We start from the raw sequence: 13,707 nt of genomic DNA on the forward strand, positions 1-13,707 counted from the left end.
CTCATTTTTCATATTTCCCAAAGCACTTATTCCTAGATGAAGAAAAAAAGTCTAGTGTCCTTATGTCATCTGTAATACTCTAAATAGATCAAACATAAGTTATCTCTTCTTAAACATAATCTCTTCTCATCCTCAAGAACTAATCTCAACATTTTGAAAAATACCATTGTTTCCTCCAAGAATGAAAAAATAGGAATTTAACAAATGTTGAATGAATTTAAAAAATAGTCTCAATTTAAAAACCTTTTAAACTGTACCAAGATTAACAAAGAGAACAAAAGCTTTATTGAAGGATTTGCTTGTCTACCATAAATGCTTTCAATAGGGAGCTCCAGAGTTCATGAAGGAAGATAATTAAATATTAATTATCCCAATACACAGCACTTTAGACACAAACTAACTGTCATATCTTCACACTTTGGCAAACTAAACATCAACTTCACTTTTAAGTAAAGAAAAAAAAGATTGTATAGGATTAACAGCTCAGGATCCTGGTTTACACAGCTCATTCTTCACCCACTCTCTGCTATATTCTTTTAAACTAGGTAGAAGTCCTGCCCTCACCACTGCCAAGATTTATCTAGGCTGGAACTACAATTTAACAAATCAGATTATTAGGTGATGGTGTTTCCATCAATTTCACAGCATGTCAAATGATAAAGTAAGACAAACTATTTTTATTTTATAATTCTGTGTTTTGGTCCTGGTTAATTTACTTAGTCTCTTTGAGCCTTGGTTTCTTTCTCTTTGGAAATGAAAATAATATTTACCTGAAGCACTGAGAGTACATGTATAAAATATCCAGCACATAATAAGCTCCTTGTAAACATTAATTCCTTTCCTTTAATAATGAGTAAGGTATCTACATAATATCTATTATCATAGCCCAGTGATGGCGAACCTATGACACGCATGTCAGAGGTGACATGCGAACTCATTTTTTTGGTTGATTTTTCTTTGTTAAATGGCATTTAAATATATAAAATAAATATCAAAAATATAAATCTTTGTTTTACTATGGTTGCAAATATCAAAAAATTTCTATATGTGACATGGCACCAGAGTTAAGTTAGGGTTTTTCAAAATGCTGACACGACGAGCTCAAAAGGTTCGCCATCACTGTCATAGCCTATAGTACACACATCCATTAACTAAAGCTCTGATTACCAATGAATACTGGCAATTTGTCACCAGACTTACCACACAACCACCCTATGCTCTAAGCCAGTTTTTTTCAGTCTTTCTTCTAGATCATTGTAACCTATAACTCAGAAGTTTCTTTTTGAGAAATCAGAGTGGTATCTCCATTGAATCAAAAACATTCTGTCAAGCAAAAACTCTGGTTGTTCAAAGCTTACAAAGAAGGTTCATAAAGCTTATAAAAATAGGCTAAACTGATTAAGGAATAATTAATGGCTATTAATAATACAAAAATAGCATGTTTATTGAAAAAAATGCAAACAACAAAATGTCCACCATCACCACCACAACAAAAAGCCAGGTATGTACAAAGTAAAAAGTGGCAGCCTCTTCCTTTTATTTGCTTTCCATTCCTCCTCAGAAGCAATTACTACTGACATTTTGGTATGTACCCTTTCAGAACTTCTGTGTACATGTATGTATATCTCACTTTTAAAAAATGCAAATTGTTCTGTAATCAAATTTTTCAACACCTCATTATCCTCATATGATCATTTCACTGGATACTTACTATGCAACAAAATCAGAGAGCTATATATTCTTTATATCTCATTTATTCCTACACTAATCTTCTGAGGAGGTTACAGATGAGAAAACGGAGGCACAAAGAGGTATAAAATAACATGCCCAAAGTTTCTAAATAGGTAGTAGAGATGGGATTTGAATCTAGGTTTGCCTGACCAACCCCCTAAATAACCATTATGGCATATCATGTGAGTATATCTAGCTCTACTGAGGTCCTGTTTGCTATATACTTTTCCCTTAGACCAGCGGTTCTCAACCTGTGGGTCGCGACCCCTTTGGGGGTCGAACGACCCTTTCACACGGGTCGCCTAAGACCATCGGAAAACACATATATAATTAGATTTTTTTTTTTTATTGCTTAAAGTATTACAAAGGGTATTACATATGTGTCCATTCCCCCCCCCCCCGCCCTAGACAGTCCCCTAGCCTCCCCTATTCCCCAGTGTCTTATGTCCATTGGTTATGCTTATATGCATGCATGCAAGTCCTTTAGTTGATCTCTTACCCCCCTACCTTCTGCCCCCCAACCGTCCCTGGTCTTCCCGCTGCAGTTTGACAATCTGTTTGAGGCAGCTCTGCCTCTGTATCTATTATTGTTCAAAAGTTTATAATGGTCTCTATTATCCATGAATGAGTGAGATCATGTGGTATTTTTCCTTCACTGACTGGCTTATTTCACTTAGCATAATGCTCTCCAGTTCCATCCATGTCATTGCAAATGGAAAGAGTTCCTTCCCTTTCACAGCAGCATAGTATTCCATCGTGTAGATGTACCACAGTTTTCTAATCCATTCATCTACTGATGGGCACTTAGGCTGTTTCCAGATCTTAGCTATGGTGAATTGTGCTGCTATGAACATAGGGGTGCATATATCCTTTCTGATTGGTGTTTCTGGTTTCTTGGGATATATTCCTAGAAGTGGGATCACAGGGTCAAATGGGAGTTCCATTTTCAGTTTTTTGAGGAAACTCCATACTGTCTTCCATAGTGGCTGCACCAGTCTGCATTCCCACCAGCAGTGCACAAGTGTTCCTTTTTCTCCACATCCTCTCCAGCACTTGTCGTTTGTTGATTTGTTGATGATAGCCAGTCTGACAGGTGTGAGATGGTACCTCGTTGTTTTGATTTGCATCTCTCGGATGATTAGTGACTTTGAGCATGTTTTCATATGTCTCTTGGCTTTCTGAATGTCCTCTTTTGAAAGGTGTCTATTTAGGTCCTTTGCCCAGTTTTTGATTGAATTATCTTCCTTTTGTTAAGTTGTATGAGTTCCCTATAAATTTTGGAGATTAGGCCCTTATCAGATATGACATTGGCAAATATGTTTTCCCACACAGTGGGTTTTCTCGTTGTTTTGTGATTAATCACTATGCTTTAATTATGTTCTATTTGTAACAATGAAAATACATCCTGCATATCAGATATTTACATTATGATTTATAACAGTAGCAAAATTCCAGTTATGAAATAGCAACGAAAATAATTTTATGGTTGGGGGTCACCACAACATGAGGAACTGTATTAAAGGGTCGCAGCATTAGGAAGGTTGAGAACCACTGCCTTAGATACTTTCATCCCCAGTGGCTGGTTACATGCAAGACTCAAATTTCTCTTTCTAGTCCAGACTTCTACTCTGGCCTCCAGATCTATGTGGCCAAGTGCTACTAGAAAAGCATTTCAAATTTTACTTATTCAAAATTAATGATTACCTTCCCTCCAACCACCTCACTGTTCTCACACCCCACCCTGTTGCCTGTAAAATTAGGTCCTTTGCTAGTATTCCTTCTTTCAGTATCTGGCAACACTGTCTATCCAGAAAGCTATAACTATACTTGACATCTATACTTGTTCTATAGCCAATCCATTACTGTCAATTTTAATCTTAAATATTTCTCCAATCTATCCCTTTTTTCACCTTCAAAGTAGCCATCACAGTTCAAGCCATCACAACTTTAATGAGCTACTGCAATGGCCTACCTATTCTCCTTAAATCTATCAGTCAATACATTCTCTTCACACTAGTTACTGTGTTCTTTGCAAAATGCAAATCTAACCGTAATACCAAATCTCCCCCTCCAATCCCCAAATCTTAAATAGTTTCCTATTGCTCTTAGAATAAAGAACCAAAAGTTTTCAATATGGCCTCTAAGCCTCTACATAGTCTTGCCCCTGGCTCTTCTCAGTGCACTATTTCCCTTATATTTTCAGTTCTTTTAGGCCAATGGGTCTTTATAACACAGGTCCTTATACCCAGAAAGCAACACCCACCTCAGCCCAGCCCTTTCAAAAATCACTTCATAAAGATTGTCTTCTTGGACCTCTTAGATTAGGTGAAGTAGACAATCTAATAACAGTTTCTTCCTGACACTTATCAGACTTTGAAACTTTACATTTCTGAGATTGACTAGTCTCTGCTTTGCTAGACTGCCATCATTCCACAAAGCAGGGAGCGTGTCTGCTTATCATTGCAGACCCAATACGTACAGCAGTTTCTGTTATATTAACTAAGGTGCTCAAAATAGTTTTGAATAAATATCAGAATTTTAATTTTTCTAATTATCAGTGGATCTTCTTGAACCTAGCATAACTGTCTAAAAGTTTTGACAGGACATATTTCTGTATATAAAAACCTGGAACAAAGGATACATTTTAAATTCTGATAGGTGCAAATGAGTCTATGGCAAAGTACTAACAGTACAATAGAAGAAATGAGGCTTTGATTAGAAACAGCCAGAAGCACCCTTATTCTAGTATCAGTAGTTTCAGTAGAAAAAACATATAGAGTGAACTGCTCTGTTCCCATCAACACTTTACACAGAGAAATATGTGTTTTGGGAACACAGAAAGGAAAAAAAGGGTGGTAAACAATGAGATAATTTACATCTTAAGTAAAAGTAAAGGCATTAAAAAAATAAAATAGTACCTATAATAAAGGCATTTTATGCTTTCATGCAATCTTTTTAAAACACATTTTACAAACTTGTAGAGGTAACATAAGCCTTCTGGCCAAGATAACATTTCAGATGGGCCAAGACCAGCTCTAGAGAAAAATAATCTGACAAGATAGTCCTTACAAATTTACATTTATTGTCAGAAAAACAGTTTTTGGATCTGTAATTTAAGATAAAAAGAGCATAGTCAAATTTAGTCTTCTTTGAGGTCTTTACCTTAGACCAGTGGTCATCAAACTGCAGCTCGCGAGCCACACATGGTTCTTTGGCCCCTTGAGTGTGGCTCTTCCACAAAATACCACGTGCGGGCGCGCACGTACAGTGCGATTGAAACTTTGTGGCCCATGCGCAGAAGTCGGTACTACGTATTTCATTCCACATTATGGAATCCTGTGATATTGGAAACTCTCCAGGCAAATTTAGCTTAGTCAGCCATAAGATGTGGCAAAACTGCTAATTATTTCCCCATATACATTCTCATTCTCTTTTTTAGTAATATAAACTATTATCTTGGCATATGGTCATCCAGCTAGGGAATATATTTACCAGCCTTCCCCACTACGAGGTGTGACCACGTAACTAGGTGCTAACTAACAGCATGTGAACAGAAGTAACCTGTACAAATTCTGGACCATCTCTTTCTTTCTCACCCCCTGAACCCCAAGCACACTGGCAGGGAAATAGTAACATATAGAGCAGCCACTGTGATTCCAGAGACACAAACCACATTTTAAGGATTCTCAACCTGCCTACCAGCCCTGGTTACTCAACTCTGGATTGTTATCCGAGCAAGAAATAAACTTTATATTTTCTTTATTGATTAAGATATTACATATGTGTCCTTATTCTCCCATTGCTCCCCCCCCCCAAACCCCCGCGCTCATGCCCTCACCCCCTGGTGTCTGTGTCCATTGGTCAGGCTTATATGCATGCATACAAGTCCTTTGGTTGATCACTCCCCCTTACCCCAACTCTCCCATACCTTCCCTCTGAGGTTTGATGGTCTGATCGATGCTTCTCTGTCCCTGGATCTGTATTTGTTCATCAGTTTATGCTGTTCATTATATTCCACAAATGAGTGAGATCATGTGATACTTATCTTTCTCTGAATGACTTATTTCACTTAGCATAATGCTCTCCAGGTCCATCCATGCTGTTGCAATGGTAGGAGTTCCTTCCGTTTTACAGCAGCGTAGTATTCCATTGTGTAGATGTACCAAACTTCTATCTGATTTAGCCACAATATTTCTTGGTCTCTCCGTAACAACAGCTTATCCTCTACAATAACTAATTCAGAGGCCAAGCCAACTCTATCACTGCCCTATGTAATAGTCTCTTCTCTTATTCTGTAAATCTATTAGAATTGTCTATGTCGGGGGCTATTGTGATTTAAACATTCCTCTTTTCTGTAAGTCAGAAAACCTCTTAGTGCAGATACATATGAATGCTTACACAAAGAAAAAAGAATAAGCAATATTAGACAGTGAACCCTTTAAGTCAGCGGTTCTCAACCTGTGGGTCGCGACCCCTTTGGTGGTCGAACGACCCTTTCACAGGGGTCGCCTAAGACCATCCTGCATATCAGATATTTATATTACGATTCATAACAGTAGCAACATCACAGTTATGAAGTAGAAACGAAAATAATTTTATGGTTGGGTCACAACATGAGGAACTGTATTTAAAGGGCCAGAAGGTTGAGAACCACTGCTTTAAGTGCATGCTCTATGTTTTATTTATTTTTGAATCCCAGGCATTTATTATGTGCCTGGCACATCTTAAATTGGTTGTAGGACGAATGAAAGAAATATTAACAGCTTTATATTCTACCCTTTTTTGGTAAGAGATGTATAGATCACAAAATAAGAATTCATCCAAGAAAAGAGGAGACTATATTAGGGTCATAGCAAGAGGAAGAAAACAGTTTGAAAGCCTGAAATGGGCTATGATTTATCCAGGTTATTATACTGAATATGAAGTTTAGAGTCAGATAAACCTAGTTTCGGTACAGATTCTGCCACTGAGGTTGAAAAACTAACTTTATTGAGTATCAGTTTCATCTGAAAATGGGTTCACAATGCTGCCATTGTAGGGCTAAGAGGATTTACATATAAATTTAAAGTATGTAACAATTTACTAGACACTTAGACAGGAGGTTCTAAGACAAACAATTTAAAGGCACAGTGGCAGGACTGCCTAGGCACAACAATGGAAAATCTGGTATAGAAAAGAGAAAAACAGTATTTAGGGGTCAGGGAATGTAAATATACTTGATGATCAGTAGTAGTGTGAGGGATCATCCTTTAAAACTTAAGCGAGGTAATTTAGGATACATAAAAAGGCAACTTATAAAACTCTTCACTCCTTTGAAATGGTATAAGTGAGAAAAAAGAATGGATATATAAGTTCAGGTCTGACATCAATTTAATGTGCCTTCCAAATGGAAATGAGATGTATGAGCCTAGAGCTCAGAGGGAAGGTCTGGAGTAAGATGATGTGGGAGTCGTTCTTACAGGTATCTGAGGCCACAGGAAAAGATGTGATAGCTTATGTAAGACTATACAGTAAAAAGCTCGTAGGGGGAGGTGAGGGGAGGCGGGGTCACACGGGCTCGCCTTGCGCGTTCTGACCCGGCCCTTCGGGCCTCCGGGGGGCGCTCTGGGGCGACTCCCCCTCGGAGGGGCTCAGCCTGCGGGGTCCCCACAGCAGCTGCGGGCGGGCGGGTCGGCCTCCTCCTCCCCTTTACAAAAGCCTCCAAGTCTATCACCTTTTGTGCCCTTTCCTCAGAAGGAAAAGCATCTCCATCCCTCGCATCGCTGACTTCGGCCTCAGGGTGCCCTGTCCCCAGCAGCCTGGCACTTTCTTCGGTTCCCGGTGCGCCCTCCGTGGAATTGTTCCCACCGGGGGTGTCCGTTATTGCAGTTTGATGACGAATGCCTGCTGCCTAAAGACTGAAGGTCTGAGGCAAGACTTCCCATTACTACTTAATCAAGAGGAACTGAGTTTGAGACATACTCTCTTAAAGAGACTTTGGGAACAAGAAGTGTTCAGGCAGGTTCCTCTCAGACTCAGGATGCTAGCCATTGATCTTTCTCCTTATGACTTTTTCTGTCTTCATGAAGAGAAGTCCAAGGGGGAAAAGATTATCACTGGATGCCTGACACATTATTCTCAGCTCTGCTTGCTCAGAACTCTGCCAGGTGAGGAGGGAGACACAGAAAGGGAAGAATGGGTGCAGGATTGCTGACATCTTGGTCACAGGATTTGTTGATCTTTGAGGAAGTGGCAGTGGACTTCTCCCAGGAGGAGTGGGCACTCCTGAACTCTGCTCAGAAAATCCTGTACAGAGATGTGATGATGGAGAACTTTAGGAATCTGGCCTCCGTGGCAGGATATCATCTCTGCAAATACAGTCTGATCACTGAAGTGGAGCAGGAAGAACGGAGGCCAGGGAAGAGAAGAATTCTCCAAGGGGCCTGTTCAGTTTCAGGCTGGGCTACTCAACTTAAATCAAAACATGCAATTCCTATGCAGAATGTTCCTGAGGAAAAAACTTCTAATGGCATAAAAATGGACATGTGCAAAACCCTGTTGGAGAAAAACTCTGCGAATGCAGTGACTATGGACCAAGACCTTCCCTTAGGGTGCACAAAAACTCATGTACTGAGGAGGGAAGCTCAAAATGTGATAAACATGGGAAGGTTTTTACTGGCCCATTGTCCCTTCAGAAATACGCAAGACTTCACACTGCAGAGACACCTATGAATGTAGTGACTGGGAAAATATTCATTTTTCACTCTTCCCTTAAGAAACATGTGAGATCACACAGTGGAGAGAAGCCTTATGAATGTAATCATTGTGGAAAATTCTTCAGCCAGAGCTCTCATCTTAATGTGCACAAAAGAACTCACACTGGAGAGAAACCCTATGACTGTAAGAAATGTGGCAAGGCTTTCACTGTTCCTTCCTCCCTCCAAAAACATATGAGAACCCACACTGGAGAGAAGCCCTATGAATGCAGCAACTGTGGGAAAGCCTTTATTGATCAGTCATCCCTTAAGAAACATCGACGCTCTCACACTGGAGAGAAACCTTATGAGTGTGATCAATGTGGAAAATCCTTCAGCACGGGCTCTTATCTTATTGTGCACAAGGGAATGCACACTGGAGAGAAAACCTATGAATGTAAAGAATGTGGGAAGGCCTTTAGGAATTCCTCTTGCCTGTGGGTACATGTGAGAACTCACACAGGAGAAAAGCCCTATAAATGTATTCATTGTGGAAAAGCATTTAGCATCAGCACTAACCTTATAATGCACAAGCGAATACATATTGGGCAAAAACTTTAAGAATGAAATGACTACAGGCTAGCTGTTAAGTGGTGCTTTACACAACATTCCTCACTCTAGAACTCACACTGGAGAGAAACCTCATTGTGACCAATGGTGAAAGCCTTCAGGCACAACTCTCAACTTACCTTATACAGGGAGCAACCTTGAAATAAACCAAAAGGATGGCAGTTATAGGCTACTGATTATACAGCAAGGACATACAATAGTATTTGGCTGTACCAACCCTGGGATGCTTGTTTCTGGACTTCATGTAACATTAAAAAAAAAAAAAAGCTCCAAACTGGATTAAACCACTCTTGTGGGAAGATTCTGTTACAATGGGTTTCACTCTCAATTGATAGATCTCATATGTGGCCAGGTTTTATGAATCTTTGAAGTATAGTTGAAAACAATGTATATTCTGTAATTATCAGGTGTAATAGATTTATCTGATAAATTTACTCTATTAAATTTGTATCATTACAAACCTTAAAAAAAAAAAAAGCACATAGGCCTTGAAAAACTCTAATATTTAGAGGCCTGGCCATAGAGAAACCTAACAAGAGAGACTGAGGAAGTGGGGCTCAAGAGGGTATGAGAAAAATCAAACATGGTGCTGGAATGTTAAAGAAAATAGTGTTTAAAGGAAGAAGTAGTACAAGAGATAGTCAGTTATGAAATGAAATGAAGTAGCTCAATATGTATGAACATGAAAGACTATCAATTTAGGCAAATAAATTATAAAAAGGAAATCTGTGGTCAGATTTTTTTCAAATCCAAGTTCTACTAGCTTTACTACTTATTAGTTATGTAGTTATGTGCTTGTGGTCAAGTAATTTCACCTCTCTGCATTTAATTTTCCTCATCTGAAAAATGAAAATATTTCCTTATAAGATTTGTGTGATGATAAAATTTGATGATTGTAAAGCACTCTGACAAACATAGGCCTCACTAAATCTTAGTGATAATGACAATGAAGATAAAAATATTTTAAAAAACTTAAAACCTTTTTCAGATTGGCATGAACCTATTTTTTTAAAAAATATATTTTACCGACTTTTTACAGAGAGGAAGGGAGAGGGACAGAGAGCGAACCATCAATGAGAGAGAAACATCGATCAGATGCCTCCCGCACCCCCCCACCCCCACTGGGGATGTGCCTGCAACCAAGGTACATGCCCCTGACAGAAATCGAACCTGGGACCCCTCAGTTCACAGGCCGACGCTCCATCCACTCAGCCAAACCAGCCAGAGCAGCATGAACCTATTTTTTTTAAACCTATTTTTGATAAAACATGATTCACATATTCTAGAAGGATTTATATCAGTTTACTAACAATGGTTACCCCTGAGGAGTGAGAAAGAGGACCATCACTTTATATTCTGTATATCTTGAATTATTTGTATTTTTATCAATAAGCATGTGCTGCTTTTATAATAATATTTTAAAAATCACTTACCTGCCTTGTCTTTGTCTCCTTATTAATTTGAAATACTCAAATGCATCTGCTTGACAGAATGTTCTTGAATGGATGTAGCACATTGACTTCTCAAAGAGGGGCCTCACAGTGTTAAATTGCAGTGAACTAGAAGAAACACTGTGACAAGGACTGGCTTCGTGTGTGAACAGCTAAATGGTAAAAGCCTGTTCAAACTAATGAATGACAGATGGACAGCAATAAAACAGCTAGTAAGAAAATCTAGATTACACCAATTCTATTTTTTTTGTAATAGATTTTTTAAAGGTTGTGGTAAAATATATACAACATAAAATTTGCCATTGTAACCAGTTCTAAGCGTACAGTTCTGTGGCATTAAATATACCCACATTGTTGTGCAACCATCACCACTATCTATCTCCATAATTTTTTCATCTTTCCCAAATGAAATTCTGTACCTGTTAAACACTAACTCTCCATTCTCCTCCCCCAGGCTCTAAAAACCACCCTATTTTCTGTCTCTATGAATTAGACTACTCTAGGTATCTCATAAAAGTAGAATCATCTTTTGTTGTCTTATTTCACTTAACATAATATCTTAAAGGTTCATCTATGTTGTACCATGTGTCAGATTTCCTTCCTTTAAAGGCTGAATAATATTCCATTGTATGTATATATAGCATTTTGTTCATCCAAACATTCTGTTAAGACTAGAGGCCAGATGCACAAAATTCATGCAAGGGGCTTGGCCCTCACAGCCACGGCAGCTTGCCTTGGCCCTTGCAGCCCAGGCTTCGTCCGGAAGGTAGTCGGGAATGACGTCCAGAAGGTCGTTTGGCTGTCCGGTCTAACTAGCATATTACGCTTTTATTATTATAGATGGTATTACCTTGACTGATTTTGTATGTTAACCATCTTGCATTACAGGAATAAATCTGATTTGGTCAAGGTGTGTAATATTTGTAATATATGCTGCTGAATTAGATTTGCTAGTATTTTGTTGAGGGTTTTTACATCGACATCTGTAAAGGATATTAGTTTAGTTCTCTTGTACTGTTTTTATCTGGCTTTGGTATCAGGGTAATGCTGGCCTCAAAGAATGAGTTAGAAAGTGTTCTATCCTAATCAATTTTTTTTGGAGAATTTAAAAAGGATTGGTGTTAATTCTTATTTGAAGGTTTGGTAGAATTCATCAGTGAAGCATGAGTCCTGGACTTTCTTTGTTGGGAATTTTCTGATTACTGTTTCAATCTCTTAGATTTTTTATTTTTCATGATTTAGTCTTGGTAGCTTGAATGTTTTTAGCCATTTGTCCATTTGATCAAGGTTATCCAATTTGCTGGTATGAAACTTTTCCAAGGTTGTCCTGTTGCTTTTCTTATTCTCTTTCTCCTTGGTACCTCTTTCTCTTGTCACTTCAAATATCATCTCTATAAAGACAACTTCCAAAGTTGTATTTCCAACTGGTACCTTATTCCAAAGATCCATTATTTCAAATGCCTGCTGATCATCTTCCTCTGGCTCTTGATCCAACATGTGGACTCAAAATATCTAAGTCAAATAAAATAATTTCCTATACTAAAATCAGCATTCTCTACTTCTGTGGCTGCATCAATCTTCCATTCATCCAGGCTAAAAATCTTGGAAGTGCTCAAAATGGTATTTAAAACTTAGGTCTGACTTCAGAGCCTTTGATCTTATCTTTATACTAGTGACTCAGTGTGCGAAATCACACGAGACCCAGACGCACGGGGAATTGCGTGAGACCTGGGACCCCAAACCCTATTGCGAGGCGGGACTTGGCGGGACTTCCCCAAGTCCTGCCGTGCCACGAGACCCAGAGTCAAGTCTCGGCCTGCCCGTGTGTGCCTGGCCGCGCATGCAGCCCTGCCCACCCATGCACACCTCACCGCGTGCACACGGTTCCACCCACCCGCACACACCTTGCCACATACTCAGCCCCGCCCACCCGCGTGCACCTTGCCGCGCACACAGCTTGCTGGTGACCTGTCTTTGGTCGTTACGGTGTTAGGGCCACTGGGTTTTTATAATATAGACTAGAGGCCCGATGCACAAAATTCGTGCAAGAGTAGGCCTTCCTTCCCCCAGCTGCTGGCACCAGCTTCCCTCTGGCCGCCAGCAGGCACCCGGGACCCAGGCTTCCCTCACAGCCCCAGCTCCATCCAGAAGGTCATCCGGAAGAATGTCCAGTCTAATTAGCATATTACACTTTTATTATTATAGATAGAAGTTTGAGAACTTGTTACTAAGGATTATAAGTGAGAAATAACTAGCTTGCTTTACTTTAAATTTCAATGTCATTTCTGGGAGTAGATACATGAGGAGAAGTTAGTGATTTACATTTGGTACTTTTGATTCTGTAAGTTCAAAAACAATAAATGTTTCATAAAATAAAATCCCAAGAAATGCCAAAAGGAAGTATAAGTGTCTTCACACATTTTAGAAAAAGTTAAAAATAAATGATATTTAAAGTATAAAACCCAATGTCAGAACTCTTATTTCTTTGTATTACAGGCATACTTTGTTTTATTGCACTTTGCTTTATTGTGCTTCATAGATATTTCCTTTTCATCAGCACTGAGCCAAGACTCTCTACCAGTGAAAAGATTATGACTTGCTGAAGGCTCAGATGAATTTACTGAATAAATCTGATGTACGACACTGCGCAAGTTTAAGGTATATAGCATGTTATTTTGATGCATGTATCCTATATAATAAAGAACTAATATGCAAATGGTCATTACATCCTCACACCATCACGCAGTAATGGCTCAGACACTCAACACTGGGGAGAGAGGAATGGGGACCGGCCAGGCTGCGGCCCAGGAGAGGGACAAGCCACCTGCCCCGCAGTTCTGGGTGCCAGTGGCTGTGCCTGTGGCCTGGGAGAGGGACAAGCCACCCGTCCCATGGTCCTGGGCACCAGCGCCTGCGGCCCAGGAGAGGGACAAGCCGCCTGCCCCGTGGGTCTGGGCAGCAGCAGCTGGAGCTGCAGCCCTGGAGAGGGACAAGCCCCTGCCTCACGGTCCCAGGTGCCTGTGGCTGTGGCCCAGGCGAAGCCACCCAGCCACGGTCCCCTGCAGCTGTGGCTGGCACAGGAGAAGCCCGCCTGGGTCCTGGGTGCCTGCGACTGGCCAGAGGAGGGAATCCTGGGTCCCGGGTGTGGGGTGAGACAGAGGCGGTTAGGGGCAATCAGGCCAGCAGGGGAGCAGTTAGGGGTGATCAGGCAGGCAGGCAGA

General features: G+C 40.1%; 2 protein-coding genes across 7 annotated transcripts in view; one reads left to right on the plus strand and one right to left on the minus strand.

The window, feature by feature from the left end:
• TANK (TRAF family member associated NFKB activator) overlaps positions 1–13,707 on the minus strand; it is a 99,878-nt gene that overhangs the window by 43,886 nt on the left and 42,285 nt on the right. The gene's annotated exons all lie outside the window — the stretch shown is intronic.
• LOC132238597 (zinc finger protein 177-like) lies at positions 7,604–9,172 on the plus strand. The gene is made up of 2 exons (XM_059704275.1): positions 7,604–8,267; positions 8,417–9,172. Exons 1-2 carry the CDS (start codon positions 7,906–7,908, stop codon positions 9,024–9,026), a joined length of 972 nt encoding a protein of 323 aa, XP_059560258.1. The 5' UTR covers positions 7,604–7,905; the 3' UTR covers positions 9,027–9,172.

This window comes from Myotis daubentonii, chromosome 7, assembly GCF_963259705.1.
Source record: "Myotis daubentonii chromosome 7, mMyoDau2.1, whole genome shotgun sequence".
Classification (NCBI taxonomy): Eukaryota; Metazoa; Chordata; class Mammalia; order Chiroptera; family Vespertilionidae; genus Myotis; species Myotis daubentonii.

Coding starts and splice junctions, on each gene's coding strand:
- LOC132238597 (XM_059704275.1), top strand. CDS start 7,906: ATGGGTGCAGGATTGCTGACATCTTGGTCACAGGATTTGTTGATCTTT. Junction 8,268..8,416: donor ATGGACATGTGCAAAACCCT/GTTGGAGAAAAA, acceptor GAAATACGCAAG/ACTTCACACTGCAGAGACAC.